The sequence below is a fragment of the Oncorhynchus nerka genome, linkage group LG4 (genome assembly GCF_034236695.1).
Source record: "Oncorhynchus nerka isolate Pitt River linkage group LG4, Oner_Uvic_2.0, whole genome shotgun sequence".
NCBI lineage: Eukaryota > Metazoa > Chordata > Actinopteri > Salmoniformes > Salmonidae > Oncorhynchus > Oncorhynchus nerka.
This window is the reverse complement of record NC_088399.1, coordinates 60,047,728-60,066,596: the sequence shown is the minus strand read 5'-3', so window position 1 is coordinate 60,066,596 and position 18,869 is coordinate 60,047,728. Positions and strand designations below refer to the sequence as shown.

Genomic DNA, 18,869 nt, shown 5'->3' with positions numbered 1-18,869 from the left:
CACGAGACATGAAGGTGGAATGATGGGAGTTGGCTCAACGGACCGCTCCTCGGTATCATAGAGGCGGGACAGCGAGTTGGCTTTGGTGTTTTGGGAGACTGGCAGGTATGAGATGGTAAACCGAAACCGGGTGAAAAACATGGCCCATCTAGCTTGACGCGGATTTAGTCTCCTCGCTGCCCGGATATACTCGAGATTACGATGGTCAGTCCCGATGAGAAAATGGTGTTTCGCCCCCTCAAGCCAATGTCTCCACATCTTCAGAGCCATGACTACAGCTAACAACTCCCGGTCTTCCTCGACAAGAAGGCACAAGGGCGGAGCTTGGGTGGCACGCCGGAGCGCTGGGACAGCATGGCCCCGACCCCCGTCTTGGACGTGTCCACCTCCACTATGAACACTAAAGAGGGGTCCGGATGCGCCAACACGGGCGCATTGGTGAACAGCTCCTTCAAACGACTGTAAGTTCTGCCTGCCTCTGCTGACCAACGCAAGCGCACCGGTCCTCCCTTCAGCAGTGAGGTAATGGGAGCAGTCACCTGACCAAAACCCCGGATAAACCCCCGGTAATAATTGGCAATCCCTAAAAACCGCTGCACCTCTTTCACCGTGGTCGGAGTCGGCCAATTACGCACGGCTGTAACCGGTCATCCTCCATCACCACCCGGGAGGTGGAAATACGATAACCCAGGAAGGAAACGGCCTGTTTGAAGAACACACATTTCTCCACCTTGCAATTTTTATTTTATTTTATTTCACCTTTATTTAACCAGGTAGGCTAGTTGAGAACAAGTTCTCATTTGCAACTGCGACCTGGCCAAGATAAAGCATAGCAGTGTGAACAGACAACACAGAGTTACACATGGAGTAAACAATTAACAAGTCAATAACACAGTAGAAAAAAATGGGCAGTCTATATACAATGTGTGCAAAAGGCATGAGGAGGTAGGCGAATAATACAATTTTGCAGATTAACACTGGAGTGATAAATGATCAGATGGTCATGTACAGGTAGAGATATTGGTGTGCAAAAGAGCAGAAAAGTAAATAAATAAAAAACAGTATAAAAACAGTATGGGAATGAGGTAGGTGAAAATGGGTGGGCTATTTACCAATAGACTATGTACAGCTGCAGCGATCGGTTAGCTGCTCGGATAGCTGATGTTTGAAGTTGGTGAGGGAGATAAAAGTCTCCAACTTCAGCGATTTTTGCAGTTCGTTCCAGTCACAGGCAGCAGAGTACTGGAACGAAAGGCGGCCAAATGAGGTGTTGGCTTTAGGGATGATCAGTGAGATACACCTGCTGGAGCGCGTGCTACGGATGGGTGTTGCCATCGTGACCAGTGCACTGAGATAAGGCGGAGCTTTACCTAGCATGGACTTGTAGATGACCTGGAGCCAGTGGGTCTGGCGACGAATATGTAGCGAGGGCCAGCCGACTAGAGCATACAAGTCGCAGTGGTGGGTGGTATAAGGTGCTTTGGTGACAAAATGGATGGCACTGTGATAGACTGCATCCAGTTTGCTGAGTAGAGTGTTGGAAGCCATTTTGTAGATGACATCGCCGAAGTCGAGGATCGGTAGGATAGTCAGTTTTACTAGGGTAAGCTTGGCGGCGTGAGTGAAGGAGGCTTTGTTGCGGAATAGAAAGCTGACTCTTGATTTGATTTTCGATTGGAGATGTTTGATGTGAGTCTGGAAGGAGAGTTTGCAGTCTAGCCAGACACCTAGGTACTTATAGATGTCCACATATTCAAGGTCGGAACCATCCAGGGTGGTGATGCTAGTCGGGCATGCGGGTGCAGGCAGCGATCGGTTGAAAAGCATGCATTTGGTTTTACTCGCGTTTAAGAGCAGTTGGAGGCCACGGAAGGAGTGCTGTATGGCATTGAAGCTCGTTTGGAGGTTAGATAGCACAGTGTCCAATGACGGGCCGAAAGTATATAGGATGGTGTCGTCTGCGTAGAGGTGGATCAGGGAATCGCCCGCAGCAAGAGCAACATCATTGATATATACAGAGAAAAGAGTCGGCCCGAGAATTGAACCCTGTGGCACCCCCATAGAGACTGCCAGAGGACCGGACAGCATGCCCTCCGATTTGACACACTGAACTCTGAACCAGGCAAGGCAGTCATCCGAAAAGCTATTGAGTCTGCCGATAAGAATATGGTGATTGACAGAGTCGAAAGCCTTGGCGAGGTCGATGAAGACGGCTGCACAGTACTGTCTTTTATCGATGGCGGTTATGATATCGTTTAGTACCTTGAGTGTGGCTGAGGTGCACCCGTGACCGGCTCGGAAACCAGATTGCACAGCGGAGAAGGTACGGTGGGATTCGAGATGGTCAGTGACCTGTTTGTTGACTTGGCTTTCGAAGACCTTAGATAGGCAGGGCAGGATGGATATAGGTCTATAGCAGTTTGTGTCCAGGGTGTCTCCCCCTTTGAAGAGGGGGATGACTGCGGCAGCTTTCCAATCCTTGGGGATCTCAGACGATATGAAAGAGAGGTTGAACAGGCTGGTAATAGGGGTTGTGACAATGGCGGCAGATAGTTTCAGAAATAGAGGGTCCAGATTGTCAATACAGGTCATGCTCCAGCAGTCGCGTGTTGCAGAATAGATCAAGATGTCATCGATGTACACTACCACTCCCTGCCCGAGCAGGTCTCGAAGAATCTCATCTACGAAGGATTGGAAGACGGCTGGAGCATTCTTCAACCCATATGGCATGACGCGGTACTCATAATGACCAGATGTAATACTAAATGCGGTTTTCCACTCATCTCCTCCCCGGACACGCACCAGATTATACACACTCTTCAGGTCCAGTTTTGTGAAGAAGCGCGCCCCGTGAATTGATTCCACCGCCGTAGCGATGAGAGGTAGTGGGTAACTAAACCCCACTGTGATGGAATTTAGACCTCGATAATCAATGCACGGACGCAGACCTCCATCCTTCGTCTTCACAAAAAAGAAGCTCGAGGAGACGGGTGATGCGGAGGGCCGAATGTACCCTGTCCCAGCGATTCAGGAACATATGTTTCCATCACTACTGTCTCCTCCTGGGACAATGGATACACGTGATTCCTAGGAAGTGCAGCGTTCTCCAGGAGGTTTATCGCGCAGTCCCCTCGACGTTGGGGTGGTAATTGGGTCGCCCTCTTTTTACTGAAGGCGATAGCCAAATCGTCATATTCAGAGGGAATGCGCACGGTGGAAACCTGGTCTGGACTCTCCACCGTAGTTGCACCAACGGCAACTCCTATACACCTGCCTGAACAATCCTCTGACCACCCTTTAAGAGCCCCCTGTCGCCAGGAAATCACCGGGTTGTGCTGAGCTAGCCAGGGAATTCCCAACACCACTGGAAATGCAGGGGAATCGATAAGGAACAGACTAATCTGCTCCTTATGACTCCCCTGCGTTACCATGTCCAGCGGCACCATGGCCTCCCTAACTACTCCTGACCCTAATGGTCGGCTATCTAAGGAGTGCACGGGGAAAGGTAGGTCTAACACCACAAGGGGAATCCCTAGCCTTAACGCGAGCCACCGATCCATGAAATTCCCAGCTGCGCCTGAATCGACTAGCGCCTTATGCTGTAGAGAGGGAAAAAACCCAGGGAAAGAAGTTAACATATACATATGACCGACAGGAAGATCTGGGTGAGTCTGGTGCTTACTCACCTGGGATGATCGAGTAGTGCTCCGCCTGCCCTCCCGACTCCCAGACGAGTTCCTCCAGCACCGGTCGGCTGTGTGTCCTCGCCGACCACAACTGGTGCAGGAGGACACTCCTCCTCCGGACCCCTCGAAGCCACCCCTCCTAACTCCATAGGGATAGGGGCAGGAGGGCTGGGAAGTGGAAACGACAGGACCTGATCCGAACGCCTGCAGGCAGCCAGCAGGTTGTCGAGACGGATAGCCATGTCAATGAGTTCATCCAGTGTGAGGGTGGTGTCCCGACACGCTAGCTCCCTGCGGACGTCCTCCCTGAGACTGCAATGGAAATGATATATCAGGGCCCTGTCGTTCCACCCTGCTCCTGCGGCCAAGGTCCTGAACTCCAGGGCAAAGTCCTGCGCGCTCCTCGTCTCCTGACGCAGGTGGAACAGCCGTTCACCCGCCGCACGACGCTCTGGTGGATGGTCAAACACAGCTCGGAATTGGCGGGTGAACTCGGGGTAATGATCCCTCGCCGAGTCCGGACCATTCCACACTGCGTTGCCCACTCGAGAGCTCGCCCAGTCAAATAGGAGACGAGGGTGCTCACGCTCTCCTCTCCGGAGGGAGTAGGACGCACGGTAGCCAGGTACAGTTCCAGTTGTAGAAGGAAACCCTGGCACCCCGCCGCCGTTCCATCATACTCCCGTGGGAGCGTCAGCCAAAGAGCCTCGGAGCCAGATGCGGTAGCAGGAACAGGAGGTAATGGAGGAGGGGGTGCTGGAGATGAGGTGGGAAGGCCACTCCTCTCCCATCGATCCATCCTCTCCATCATTTGGTCCATGGACGAACCAATCCTATGGAGAACGCTGGTATGATGGAGGACCCTTTCCTCCATCGATGGGAGAGGAGATGCGGCTGCTCCTGCCGATTCCATCAGTGGTGCGGGATTCTGTCACGCGGGACTAGGTGGGTGCAGGAATCAGACGCAGAGAGTGAGAGTAACTGAGTAAAGTGCTTTACTCTTGCACTCCAAAATAATAAGCCCAACTCAATACAGGGTGCAGGACACTAATACAAGACAACCCAAAAACCACAGGGTGTCAAGTAAAGAAAAGAAAATACACCACTACCTAACATGCACACACATAACATTAAGACAATCCCGCACAAAACAAGGGCGGGTCAAACTACTACATATAGGGAAGCTAATTAAACCAGGTGAAACTAATAAGACAAAACCAACAGACAAACAAAAAGGGATTGGTAGCGGCTAGTAGAACGGCGATGACGGCCGCCGAGCACTGCCTGAACAGGCAGGGGAGCCAACTTCGGCGGAAGTCGTGACAGCCATGACTACAAGATCCGATAGGAATTCAGGGAACTCTGTGAGGAATGCTGTATATGGCCCAGGAGGCCTGTAAACAGTAGCTATAAAAAGGGATTGAGTAGGCTGCATAGATTTCATGACTAGAAGCTCAAAAGACAAAAACGTTGGGGTTTTTTTGTAAATGGAAATTTGCTATCGTAAATGTTAGCAATGCGCGGGGATGCGCAGGGGATATGGTCACTAGTGTAACCAGGAGATGAGGCCTCATTTAATACAGTAGATTCATCAGGCTTAAGCCATGTTTCAGTCAGGCCAATCACACCAAGATTATGATCAGTGATTAGTTCATTGACTATAACTGCCTTGGAAGTGAGGGATTTAACATTAAGTAGCCCTATTTTGAGATGTGAGGTATCACAATCTCTTTCAATAATGGCAGGAATGGAGGAGGTCTTTATTCCAGTGAGATTGCTAAGGCGAACACCGCCATGTTTAATTTTGCCCAACCTAGGACGAGGCACAGACACGGTCTCAATGGGGATAGCTGAGCTGACTTCACTGACTGTGCTAGTGGCAGACTCCGCTAAACTGGCAGGCTGGCTAACAGCCTGCTGCCTGGCCTGTACCCTATCTCATTGTGGAGCTAGGGGAGTTAGAGCCCTGTGTATGCTCGTAGATAAGATGAGAGCACCCCTCCAGCTAGGATGGAGTCAGTCACTCCTCAACAGGCCAGGCTTGGTCCCAGAAAGAGGGCCAATTATCTACAAATTCTATATTTTGGGAGGGGCAGAAAACAGTTTTCAACCAGCGATTGAGTTGTGAGACTCTGCTGTAGAGCTCATCACTCCCACTAACTGAGAGGAGGGCAGAGACAATTACTCAATGCCGACACATCTTTCTAGCTGGTTTAAACACTGAAGCTATGTTGCGCTTGGTGACCTCTGACTGTTTCATCCTAACATCGTTTGTGACGACTCGGATAACAATATCCCTATACTCTCTACACTTGCCAGTTTTAGCTTTAGCCAGCACCATCTTCAGATTAGCCTTAATGTCGGTAGCCCTGCCCCCTGGTAAGCCGTGTATGATCGCTGGATGATTCGTTTTAAGTCTAATACTGCGGATAATGGAGTCGCCAATGACTAGGGCTTTCAATTTGTCAGAGCTAATGGTGGGAGGCTTCGGCGTCTCAGACCCCGTAACGGGTGGAGGAGAGACCATTATCTTGTTACAATATCCCTGTTACACCTAGAGAGTTTGTCATAGTCTTTGATGCTATTTCATCTGGAACTCTCATGTTGTTTAGAGGTGTAACCAGACTTCACCTTCTTGACCTTCCCTCGCTTAGTCCAGTTGACTCTCCAAATGTGTTTCTCCTTGCTCCCTCAGAACAACAGATCTATACATACTTTATTTCAAGGGGACATTGTTTCCATTCCTCATTTCACAACTTACTGGAATACATTCATCAATGATATTTGTTGGAAAATGTCTGGTTATTACCACAAAAATACCTGTTTGTTAACAAGGTCAAATAGGTCTCTTTCAGAATGATCCATAAGTATTACCCTGTGAATCTGAAGAAACTCAAAAAAGACAACATTAACTGTACTTTTTGTGTTGAGCGTCCAGCAACGGTTTTGGAATTGTTTTGGCATTGTCTACATGTAAAGAAAATATGGCAAGATATTCATATTCTTGATTACTTTTCTTTTTTATGGGAGGATGTGCTGCTCGGTTTCCTTAACTATAATAAGGATAAATAAAACATATTTTACATCATAAATCTAATTGTGCTAATGGAAAAATGTAATAGTCATAAATGTGAATCCACTAATTAAAAACCACTCTTCCATGTTTTCTATAAGGAATTTGAGCAATACATTAAGACCATTCTACATTATACTAAAAAGAAAGCTGTTAAAACAATCAATGCGTGTGTATCTTTTAAGGTCTTTGTATAATCTGGAATTAGTTGTACCCCCTAGCATATGTTATCATTGTCTGTTTGTATACTTCTTGTATGTATAGAGATTTAACTGCAAAAATAAAGAAAAATACATTTTTAAAAAAGAACAGGTGTTTACTGCCATCTAATGTTTGATATCAATACAACACTCTTTTATCAGGGTGGGGTGGGAAGACAGCTGAGCTTAAACCGAAAGTACGTTTTGATCTTATTCAGGTTCCATTTTGAGAGGATAGAGAAAAAATCATCTTGAGAGAAGAAAATAATAAAGTAAGTAAATCTCCTTCAAATGTTGATATTTGGTTCCGTTGATAACCAAACACAATTTAACATCACTAAATATCATTATATTTGTATGGTCTATTTTTTTGTTTAATTCTGTGTTTAAGCAATTTAAGCTATTGATGACAATAGCTGCAAATGCTATCTAGGCATAAATAGCATGATTGATGATATACAGCATGAGTGATAAAGTATGGTCACATTAAATTTGCTTTGCTAAACCTACTCTTTGTGGAGTGACTTTGATAGCTACAGTAAATCTTTTCCGTTATTAAATGGAGATCTCTCAACAATCATTCTCACGATATCACATTGGTAATAGTCAGTGACAAGTATCACGGTTAAGCAGGGTTAAAGCTGGATGGGAGACCAAAGGGTAGCTGATGTGGATATAACATTGAAGATCTAACGTTGTTATAAAGTTACAAATTGAACATATTTTATACAAGGTTTGTCTGTGTTGTTAATACCCTCAATATGCCTTAGCTAGTCCTTTTGTTCCACCCCCCACACATGCAGTGACCTCACCTGGCTTAAATGGTGCCTCTAGAGACAAAACCTCTCTCATCGCCACTCAATGCCTAGGTTTTCCTCCACTGTACTCACATCCTACCATACCCTTGTCTGTACATTATGCCTTGAATCTATTCTTTCCACACCCAGAAATCTGCTCCTTTACTCTCTGTTCCGAATGCACTAGATGACCAGTTCTTATAGCCTTTAGCTGTACCCTTATCCTACTCCAACTCTGTTCCTCTGGTGATGTAGAGGTTAACCCAGGCCTTTCCAGAAACAAGTCTCTCACAGTTGCCGCTTGTTATAGACCCCCCTCAGCCCCCAGCTGTGCCCTGGACACCATATGTGAATTAATCGCCCCCACATCTACCTTCAGAGTTCGTACTGTTAGGTGACCTAAACTGGGACATGCTTAACACCCCAGCCGTCCTACAATCTAAGCTTGATGCCCTCAATCTCACACAAATTATCAAGGAACCTACCAGGTACAACCCTAAATCCGTAACCATGGGCACCCTTTTAGATATCATCCTGACCAACTTGCCCTCTAAATACACCTCTGCTGTCTTAAACCAGGATCTCAGCGATCACTGCCTCATTGCCTGCGAGCGTAATGGGTCTGCGGTCAAATGACCACCCCTCATCACTGTCAAACGCTCCCTAAAACACTTCAGTGAGCAGGCCTTTCAAATCGACTTGGCCCGGGTAACCTGGAAGAATATTGACCTCATCCCGTCAGTAGAAGATGCCTGGTTACTCTTCAAAAGGGCTTACCTTTTATATCTCTCGGCAGGAAGCCTAGTGGTAAGAGTGTTAGGCTGTTTATCAAATCCCTGAGCTGACAAGGTAAACATCTGCTGTTCTGCTCCGGAACAATGCAGTTAACCCACCGTTCCTAGGCTGTCATTGTAAATAAGAATTTGTTCTTAACCGACTTGCCTAGCTAAATAAAGGTTAAATCAATAAATGGAGGTTGTTTTGCAAGCCAATGCTAACTAGCATTAGCACAATGACTGGAAGTCTGTGTATCTACTAGCAGAGAGAGAGAATACATGGATGTTGATGTAAGTGCTGCTACTTCAGTTTAGTTACTCAGTCTAACATTTTTTCAAAAAGGAAGTGAATCAGTTGTTCTTGGTTATCAGTAAAATGGCTGATAGTTGAAGAGCGAAAACAAAACAGGATTTCTGTCCATGTTTGTTTTTATTTGATGGGTATTTGTTTGCTCAAGGTAATATGTGTCATTATTTTCTGTTTGGTTCTGATCCAGACATTGTGTCTCTGTAGTCTTTACAGTACGAGTTTTGATCCAGGAAGTGTGTATCACTCTCCATTGTGTGTTTTCTACTGTAGGTCTGATGAGAGATGAGGGGAGTGGGGCACTGACTTTAAAATGAGTCTCTCTGTTGACCGAGAGGAGGGGGGCACTGCCTCTAACATGAATCTCTCTGGGGTACATGACACTAAAGCTACGAGGTAGGATGTGTGTGTGTTTGTGTGTGTGCATGCGTGTGCAATTGAAAGAGTGACAAAACTGTTTCACATTTTCGTTAGGCAAAATATATTAGAGACTGAAAGTATGTCTCTGTTGTGTTAAAGCCTAATCCATCAGGAGAGACCCAACTCCCCTGTATGCAGCTGTGTGTCCATGAAATGTGACCAATCTATGGATCTACCTCTCACGTTTAAAGAGGGAAACCTTTCTACTGAAAAAAGGCTAGAAGCCATTGGACTTGGTCAATGTCAATTTGGCCGAAATGTCAACTTGGTTCATTTGTCTACAACTCTTTAACCCAGAACTCAAGTCTTGTGTAATTAGTCAGATGCTGGATTAAGTTTGGGGTCCATACGTGTTAAGAGAACAGAGAGAACTATAAAAGTGAACTGGAACGAAGAGAGAGAAAATGCAACAAAATACCTCTGTGTTTTTTATATTTATGTTCCATGTTATACATCTGATTGAAGAATGAGGAGTTTTGTGCTTTTGTCAGGATCGAACATCAGAGACCTGCCTCCCCTGTACCCAGCTGTGTGTCCATGAAGAGTGACAAATCTATGAATCCACCTATCATGTTCAGAGAAGTTGACGTTTCCATTGAACAAAGGTGTGTTTAATTAATAGAACATAGAGTAGATAATGAACATGATATTTTCTATTTCATACTGATTGTCCTTTTTCTTGATGTTTCCTGCCAACCAGATGAGTCTCAGTGAGTATACCAAATTGACTGCTTTCTTTGTGCTTTTTGTCAGGATCGAACATCAGAGACCTGCCTCCCCTGTACCCAGCTGTGTGTCCATGAAGAGTGACAAATCTATGGATCCACCTATCATGTTCAGAGAAGGAGAAGTTTCCATTGAACAAATGTGTGTTTTATTAACAGAACATAGAGTAGATAATGAACATGATATTTTCCATGTCATACTGATTGTCCTTTTTCTTGATGTTTCCTGCCAACCAGGTGAGTGTCAGTGAGTACAACAAACTGACTGGTTTTCTTTGTGCTGGTTTTCTTTGTGCTTTTGACAGGATAAAGCAGCAGAGACTAGACTCACCTGTACCCAGCTGCGTGTCCATGAAGAATGACCTGTCTATGGAACCACCTCTCACATTTAAAGAGGAAAACATTTCTACTGTAGAAAGGTAAGAACCAGTATGACTTGGTTGATGTTATTAATTTGGTCAAAATGTCAACTTTGTCACTGTGTTAAAAACACTACTGATGTATTGTTGCTCATTGGAGTATTTTGCTACAGCTACTACTACCAAAGGTGTACTGTATTAAAGTTGCTCTGGTCTCTTAGTATTTTTGTCAGGGTCCAGCAGGAGAGACCAGCCATCACGGCACGCAGCTGTGTGTCTATGAAGAGTGACCAGTCTATGGATCCACCTTTAAGGTTCAGAGATGGAGTTGTTTCCGAACAAATGTGAGATATCATTGTTTTACAGATTCATGTAATGATATGCTGACAGTCCGAGGCTTGGCCACATCACACCGTTGCAATTCATTCATGCATACCCTCTTATGTGTTATTGCTTCTGTGTGCATGCTGAATGTACAGATGTAAGCTCACGTTTTGTCCACAGAGCCCAACAGGAGTTATCAAGACCGTTCAAGACAGTGCTGAGTTCAGATCTCCCTGAAGGCTTTGAGATGAACCAGAAGGAGCTTGCTGACACACTGGAGAAAAGTAAGAGCTGTCTGCCTTCACTGTTGATTGCTCCATTATGGGGGATGTAGAAAAGCTGTACATAGCATTATAACTCAAGTATGTGTTGTGTGCATTTAATTGAACTTGTAAAGAAAACATTCATGCATTTATACAGGCAGTTAAGAAGGGATATGATTACATTTGACTCATTCATAACACAATCCTATGTGGACCTGTCACCTCGATAAGTTGACGTTGGCAGGTGAAAGAGGAGACTCGAGGCCATGCTGGGCCAAAGTAACACATTTCATCCTGGAATTTTTCTGGATGCATGCATTTACATTCGATATGCAAGATACAAGAGCAAGTTACATTTTAGATGCAAGGGCGTAGTAGCAAATGCATAGTACAAAAGGACTATGGACTGTGTTTTACTGACACAGAAAGTTACAGAGTGGGATCTCTGGGATCTGTTTTGTTTTGACCAAAGATATGTATGTTTAACTCCATTCTTCCAATTCTGAATATCCTCTGTGCTTCTTGTTTATTCAGGTGAGCTTGCTTTGATTTGCCAACGGGAACTCAAATCTAATCTAAAGACGAAATATCAAAGTGCATTTGAGGGTATTGCTAAGCAAGGGAACCCAACACTTCTCAATAAGATCTACACAGAACTCTACATCACAAAGGGTGGAAATGGAGAGGTCAATAATGAACATGAGGTAAGACAAATGGAGACAACAACCAGGAAACAAGCAAGACCAGAGACGGCAATCAAATGTAATGACATCTTCAAACCTTTACCTGGACAAGACAGACCTATCAGAACTGTGCTGACAAAGGGAGTCGCCGGCATTGGAAAAACAGTCTCTGTGCAGAAGTTCATTCTGGACTGGGCTGAAGGAAAAGCAAATCAGGATGTCCAATTTGTATTTTCACTTCCTTTTCGGGAGCTAAATTTGATGAAAGGGGAAAAACACAATTTGTTTGAACTTCTCGATCACTTCTCAATGGAAACAAAAAAATCAAGAATCTCCAACTTTGACAAGTACAAAGTTCTGTTCATCTTTGATGGTCTGGATGAGTGCCGACTGCCCCTAGACTTCAAGAGGAACAAGAGCTGTTGTGATGTCACAGAGTCGACCTCAGTGGATATGCTGCTGACAAACCTCATTGAGGGAAATCTGCTGCCCTCTGCTCTTCTCTGGATAACTACTCGACCTGCAGCAGCCAATCAGATCCCTTCAGGATGTGTTGACCAGGTTACAGAGGTGCGAGGGTTTAATGATCCACAAAAAGAGGAATACTTTAGAAAGAGATTTAGTGATAAGAACTTGGCCAGTAGAATCATCTCACACATGAAGTCATCAAGGAGCCTCCACATCATGTGCCACATACCAGTCTTCTGTTGGATCTCTGCCACAGTTTTGGAGAAAATGGGTGAAGAAGGGAGAGAGTTTCCCCAGACTCTAACTGAGATGTGCACACACTTCCTGGTATTTCAGACCAAACAGGCGAATGAAAAGTATCTTGCGAAAGAAGAGACAGGTCCACACTGGAATAAAACAAGCATTCTGTCACTGGGAAAACTGGCTTTTCAACAGCTTGTGAAAGGCAATCTAATTTTCTATGAAGAAGACCTGAAAGAGTGTGGCATTGATGTCAGGGAAGCCTCAGTGTACTCAGGAGTGTGCACACAGATCTTCAGAGAGGAGTGTGGGCTGTACCAGGTCAAGGTGTTCTGCTTTGTGCATCTGAGCATTCAGGAGTTTCTGGCTGCTGTATATGTGTTTCTCAGATTCAGCAATGACAATGAGAATCTAATAGCCAAACCACAGTTAATCTTCAAAACATTTTGGTTCAGAAAAATACCTGCAATTGACTTCCACAAGAGTGCTGTGGATAAAGCCTTGGAGAGTGCGGGTGGACACCTTGATCTTTTCCTCCGCTTCCTTCTGGGCCTCTCACTGGAGTCAAATCATAAGCACTTACGAGGTCTACTGACAACGACAAGAAGCAGCCCACAGAGCCATGAGGAAACAGTCATGTACATCAAGGAGAAGATCAGGGAGAATCCCTCTCCAGAGAGGTGCATCAATCTGTTCCACTGTCTGAACGAACTGAATGACCATTCTCTAGTGAAGGAGATCCAAAGTTACCTGAGCTCGGGAAATGTCTCCAGTGAAAAACTCTCACCGGCACTGTGGTCAGCTCTGGCCTTTGTGTTGCTGACTTCAGAAGAGGACCTGGAGGTGTTTGACCTGAAGAAATACTCCAAATCAGAGGAAGGTCTTCTGAGGCTGCTGCCAGTTGTCAAAGCATCCAGAACTGTTCTGTGAGTACATATTGTAGAATGACATTTAAGTATTAATCATTAGATATTCCATTTAGAAAAAAATATGCACTATTGATCAACATATGGAATAATACATTGATGTTTGCATCAGTATAACAAGATGACCATACAATTCTAGGAGACGGAAGATGAATCTATATGTCGAGAGAATAAACCAAATACCATTCTACTTCTACACTACTGGTGTTAAGTGAACACTGTCTTTGTGAAATCATGATGATCTCTCTGTCAGGCTGTCAGACTGTGGAGTCACAGAGGAAGGTTGTGCTTCTTTGGCCTCAGCTCTGAAGACAAACCCCTCACACCTGAGAGAGCTGGATCTGAGTAACAATGACCTGAAGGATTCAGGAGTGAAGATGCTCTCTGCTGGGCTGCAGGATCCACAATGTAAACTGGAGACTCTGAGGTCCGTATTCCTATTTTTAGTCAACTTGTGATAACTGTTGACTGGATCCACATGTGTTTATCAGGCTTAAATTGTTTAATTTGTCTCTATGCTCCAGCATTTTGGATTTAAGATATTAGGCAACAGTACAGAATAACACTTTTAGGGGAATTTCAAACATATCTATCTTACCATTTAGACATAAAATATCTTTATTATGTATCTCCCCCCCATTAGAAGATGTCATAAGTATTTGGACAAATTCACTTTTGGTATATTAAAGTAGTTCAAAGTGTAGTATTTCATCCCATATTCCTTGCGCTCTGTGATTACATCAAGCTTGTGACTCTGCAAACTTGTTGGATGCATTTGCAGTTTGTTTTGGTTGGGTTTTGGATTATGTTTTGCCGAATAGAAACCGAATGGTGAATAATGTCTGGTGTCACTTTTATTGTGATTAAGAATGTAAGATGTTCTGAACACTTCTACATTCATGTGGATGCTACCATGATTATGGATAAACATGAATGAATAATGATTAATGATGTATGACAAAGTTACAGAGGCACAAATGTCTGAGGTTAGCATGTTTTGTTTTAGCCTCTAACTTCTCACTCATTATTATTCATGATTCCTTCATGATTTTTCTAAATCATGGCATTATTTGAATTCATTTAGTAGTGTTAAGAAACAAATTTACTCCATTCATCATTCAGTTAGGTTAAACATATCCCAAAACACAACCAAAACAAACTGCAAATGCATCCAATGAGTTTGTATAGTCACAAGCTAAACTTGACTACTTTAATACTACATACTACAAGTTAATTTGTCCAATACTTAGTGGCTTGTTTTTCCTATTTTGTTGCCTTACAACCTGGAATTAAAATGGATTTTTGGGGGGTTTGTATCGTTTGATTTACACAACATGCCTACCACTTTGAAGATGATAAACATTTTTTTTATCGTGAAACAGACAAGAAATAATACAAGAAAAACAGAACTTGAATGTGCAGAACCCCCCCCAAAAAAGTCAATACTTTCTAGAGCTACATACCCCAAGTCTCTTGGGGTCTCTATAGGATATATGTCTCTATATAAGCTTGGCACAGCTAGCCACTAGGATTCTTCAAACCAAAACTGCTCCAGCTCCTTCAAGTTGGATGGGTTCCTGCTGGTGTACAGCAATCTTTAAGTCATACCACAGATTCTCAATTGGATTGAGGTCTGGGCTTTGACTAGGCCATTCCAATACATTTAAATGTTTCCCCTTAAACCGCTTGGACTGTTTACTCCAGGGCTGCCCAACCCTCTTCCCGGAGATCTACATTCCTGTGGGTTTTCAGTCCAACCCTAATTTAACACACCTGATTCTACTTATTAGCTGCTCAACAAGACCTTCACTAGCTGAATCAGATACACTAAATTAGGGTTGGACTGACAACTTACAGGACAGTAGATCTCCAGGAATGGGGTTGGGCAGCCCTGGTTTACTCAATACAATCTCAATCTGATACCTCACCTTCTTTCTTTTTGACTGATACTGCTTTTTAAACTAGTCTGGTCAGTCTACTCAAATATTGGTAATATACTTTTTTCTCTCTACAGCAATACTTGAATAATTGTACATTTTTAATAATGATACATCCATATTAATAGATATGGAAGGTTTAGGGACAGTGATACATCTGAAAAGGTTGAAAACAATATAATGCCACTTCACCACCAAAAAATACCAAAGTGATTTTGAAATGATTTAAAACTATTTGCAGCCTGTCAGGCTGTCTGGTCACGGAGGAAGGCTGTGCTTCTCTGGTCTCAGCTCTGAGGTTAAACCCCTCACACCTGAGAGAGCTTGACCTGAGCTACAATCACCCAGGATACTCAGGAGTCAGACTGCTCTCTGCTCGACTGGAGGATCCACACTGCAGACTGGAGAGACTCAAGTATGTAGAGGATTTATGTCAATCCATGTTCATATCAGACATGTTTGAGTTATCAAGCTAGTTATCATCATTTACTGTAAGCCAAAGATTCTTACCACCACTTCGAAGCAGTTGTGTGTGTGTGTGTGTGTGTGTATATGTATGTGCGTGTGCGTGCTTACACATGTATCACTCAATGACTGTCTGTTCTGCTCACCCCTACAGTGTGGATCATGGTGGAGAACACACAATGAAACCTGGGCTTAGAAAATGTGAGTGTTGACCGTTGTGAAGAATATGCCTATAAATAAGTATATATATGTTTTTATCACTTTGGTGCAATTTTCACAAGTATGTGGTACATTTCCACAACTCTCAAACTCTACAAGACTCAAAACAGGTCATCAAGAAGGAAGGTGTTTCAAAACTCTAAGCACTTCAACTGACAACCCAAAATCACATTCCCTTTTACACCAAACGCAATCAGTGTTTCACCTCGAAATACATGTTTCACATTGCAACACACATGTTCATATAAAGTAATTGCCTTTCACAATTAAATGTGCACATTACCTTTAATATGATTCTCTTCTCTTTTGTTCAAATACATTTGACTATTACTTAAACCAACTGCACTTAATTGATGATCACTTAAACGTTTGGTAAACCTATAGATTTGACATGGGCTGTGCAAAGTGTATTGCCTCATGTGAAAACAGTGTAATGTGATGATATGTACAGTACTGAAGCATACGACATTCAAAGGGCAATTTTTAAACATGTATCTTACAGTTTGTTCTATTGGATTAACTGGTTGTTAAAATAGCTCAATTGAGAGGATATCATTATGTTTTGGTGATTAAACCAATGTACTCGTTATATTTCACGGTACATTTATATTTTGGATCAATTGTTGTGTGGTGAAAGATGTCTACAACAAAATGAATGCACATTGAAAGGTGTTGAATGTAAGACTGGCTTTGTTACAAGTGTTACTAGTTTAGTCATTGAGAGTACGTCATTGAGAGTGAGAAAAATGTGTTTGTGTAACGTGTGTGTGTGTTCATGTGTGCAACCATGTTTGAGTGTGTGTAATTACTGGGAATAAGTGTGTTTGACATTACCATATATAACATATGATCATTCAACACGTCTCAAGTTACCTTGACTGTGCCTTTTTTAATACCTAGAAACATCGACTTTAAATGTATGAATAAGTGAAAAGTGAATTAACATTCTAATTGTGAATGATGATCATTTGAAAATATTGTGTCTTGTTCCCATCCCTCAGATGCGTTTGAGCTCAAACTGGACCCAAACACATTACACAGAAACCTCTCTTGGTCTGAGGTGAATAGAAAGCTGACATGTGGGAATGGGAGTCAGTCGTATCCTGATCACCCAGAGAGATTTCAGGACTGTCCACAGGTGCTGTGTAGAGAGGGTCTGTCTGGGCGCTGTTACTGGGAGGTAGAGTGGAGTGGGAAATGGGTTATGATAGGAGTTTCATATAAAGGAATCAGCAGGAGAGGACAACATAATGACTGTGTGCTTGGAGCCAATGACATGTCCTGGTGTCTGTTCTGCTCTGCTAAACATTACAATGCCAGGCACAATAATGAGAGAACTGTCACCTCCTCCGGCTCCCACAGAGTAGGAGTATATCTGGACTGGGTGGCCGGCACGCTGTCCTTCTACATGTATGGTCTCTCCACTGATACACTGATCCACCTGCACACATTCCACACCACATTCACTGAGCCCCTATATCCTGGGTTTGGGGTCAGTTGGTCCAAATCCTCAGTTTCTCTGTGCCAGATAGCCTCCTGAAGTCACACTCCTATTGAAGTCACACTCCTATTGAAACACAACTGGGTGACATGATGGGTTATTCTTCACTCAAAAAAATAAAAAAATAAAGCCTTTTTGTGCAGAAAAAAAGTCATTCTGATTAGCTGGGCCTTGCTCCCCAGTGGGTGGGCCTATGCCCTCCCTCCAGGCCCACTGTTAGCTGTGCCCCTGCCCAGTCATGTGAAATCCATAGATTAGGGTTTATGAATTTATTTCAATTGGCTGATTTCCTTATATCATTGAAATTGTTGCATGTTGTGTTTTGTTTTGCTTTATATATATATAGTATATGTTTTTTGGAATTCGTATGATATGTTATGAATCTAATTCGTACAATATTATGCGAATTTGTGGTGCTTACGATTCCGGACTGCATCTTTAACAGATGATAATTAGATATGTAAATAGATGACAGAATTGTTCTGTTGACCGTAGCATGTTTGTAAAATTGTTGACGCAACAATCCTGCTTCTGTGAACTCAATTGCACTGAATGTAATTGTCACAGTCTAATGAGGTTAATAAAAAAGTGGAAAGAAGAGATGTTTAAAATGTTTCATTTATTTGATAAGAATATGCATTTAAATGAATGGAGTTGTGTAACTACAGTACCAATCAAAAGTTTGGACACACCTACTCATTCAAGGACATTTATTTTTTACTATTTTCTACATTGCAAAATAATAGTGAAGCCATCAAAACTATGAAATAGCATATATGGAATCATGTATTAGCCAAAAAGGTGTTAAACAAATCCAAATATATTTTAGATTCTTCAAAGTAGCCACTCTTTGACTTGATGACAGCTTTGCACAGTCTTGGCATTCTCTCAACCAGCTTCACGAGGAATGCTTTTCCAACTGTCTTGAAGGAGTTCCCACATATGCTGCACACTTGTTAACTGCTTTATCTTCACTCTGCCATCCAACTCATCCCAAACCATCTCAAATGAGTTGATGTCAGGTGACTGTGGAGGCCAAGTCATCTGATGCAGCAGTCCATCACTCCTTGGTCAAATAGCTCTTACACAGCCTGGTGGTGTGTTTTGGGTCATTGTCCAGTTGAAAAACAAATGATAGGACCACTAAGCGCAAACCAGATGGGATGGCATAGCGCTGCAGAATGCTGTGGTAGCCATGTTGGTTAAGTGTGCCTTGAATTCTAAATAAAAAACAGTGTCACCAGAAAAGCACCCCTACACCATCACACCTCCTCCTCCATGCTACACGGTAGGAACTACCCATGCGAAGATCATCCATTCACCTACTCTGTGTCTCACAAGACACGGCGGTTGGGAAAAAAATCTCATATTTGGACTCATCAGACCAAAGGACAGATTTCCACCGGTCAAATGTCATTTGGTCATGTTTCTTGGCTCAAGCAAGTCTTTTCTCCATATTGGTGTCCTTTGGTAGTGGTTTCTTTGCAGCAATTTGACCAT

At 43.4% G+C, this 18,869-nt stretch overlaps 1 protein-coding gene and 1 long non-coding RNA gene across 2 annotated transcripts; both read left to right on the top strand.

The window, feature by feature from the left end:
* The first annotated feature begins 7,156 nt into the window (after window positions 1–7,156).
* LOC135571436 (uncharacterized) lies at window positions 7,157–9,444 on the top strand. The gene is made up of 3 exons (XR_010463813.1): window positions 7,157–7,231; window positions 9,113–9,235; window positions 9,359–9,444. It is a non-coding gene; the product is annotated as an uncharacterized LOC135571436 (long non-coding RNA).
* Window positions 9,445–9,751: 307 nt separating this feature from the next.
* LOC115128298 (NLR family CARD domain-containing protein 3-like) lies at window positions 9,752–17,967 on the top strand. Its single transcript, XM_029658018.2, has 10 exons — window positions 9,752–9,864; window positions 10,013–10,126; window positions 10,290–10,403; window positions 10,565–10,687; window positions 10,848–10,951; window positions 11,465–13,247; window positions 13,501–13,674; window positions 15,426–15,599; window positions 15,804–15,850; window positions 16,870–17,967. Exons 1-10 carry the CDS (start codon window positions 9,797–9,799, stop codon window positions 17,406–17,408), a joined length of 3,240 nt encoding a protein of 1,079 aa, XP_029513878.2. The 5' UTR covers window positions 9,752–9,796; the 3' UTR covers window positions 17,409–17,967.
* Window positions 17,968–18,869: the final 902 nt, after the last annotated feature.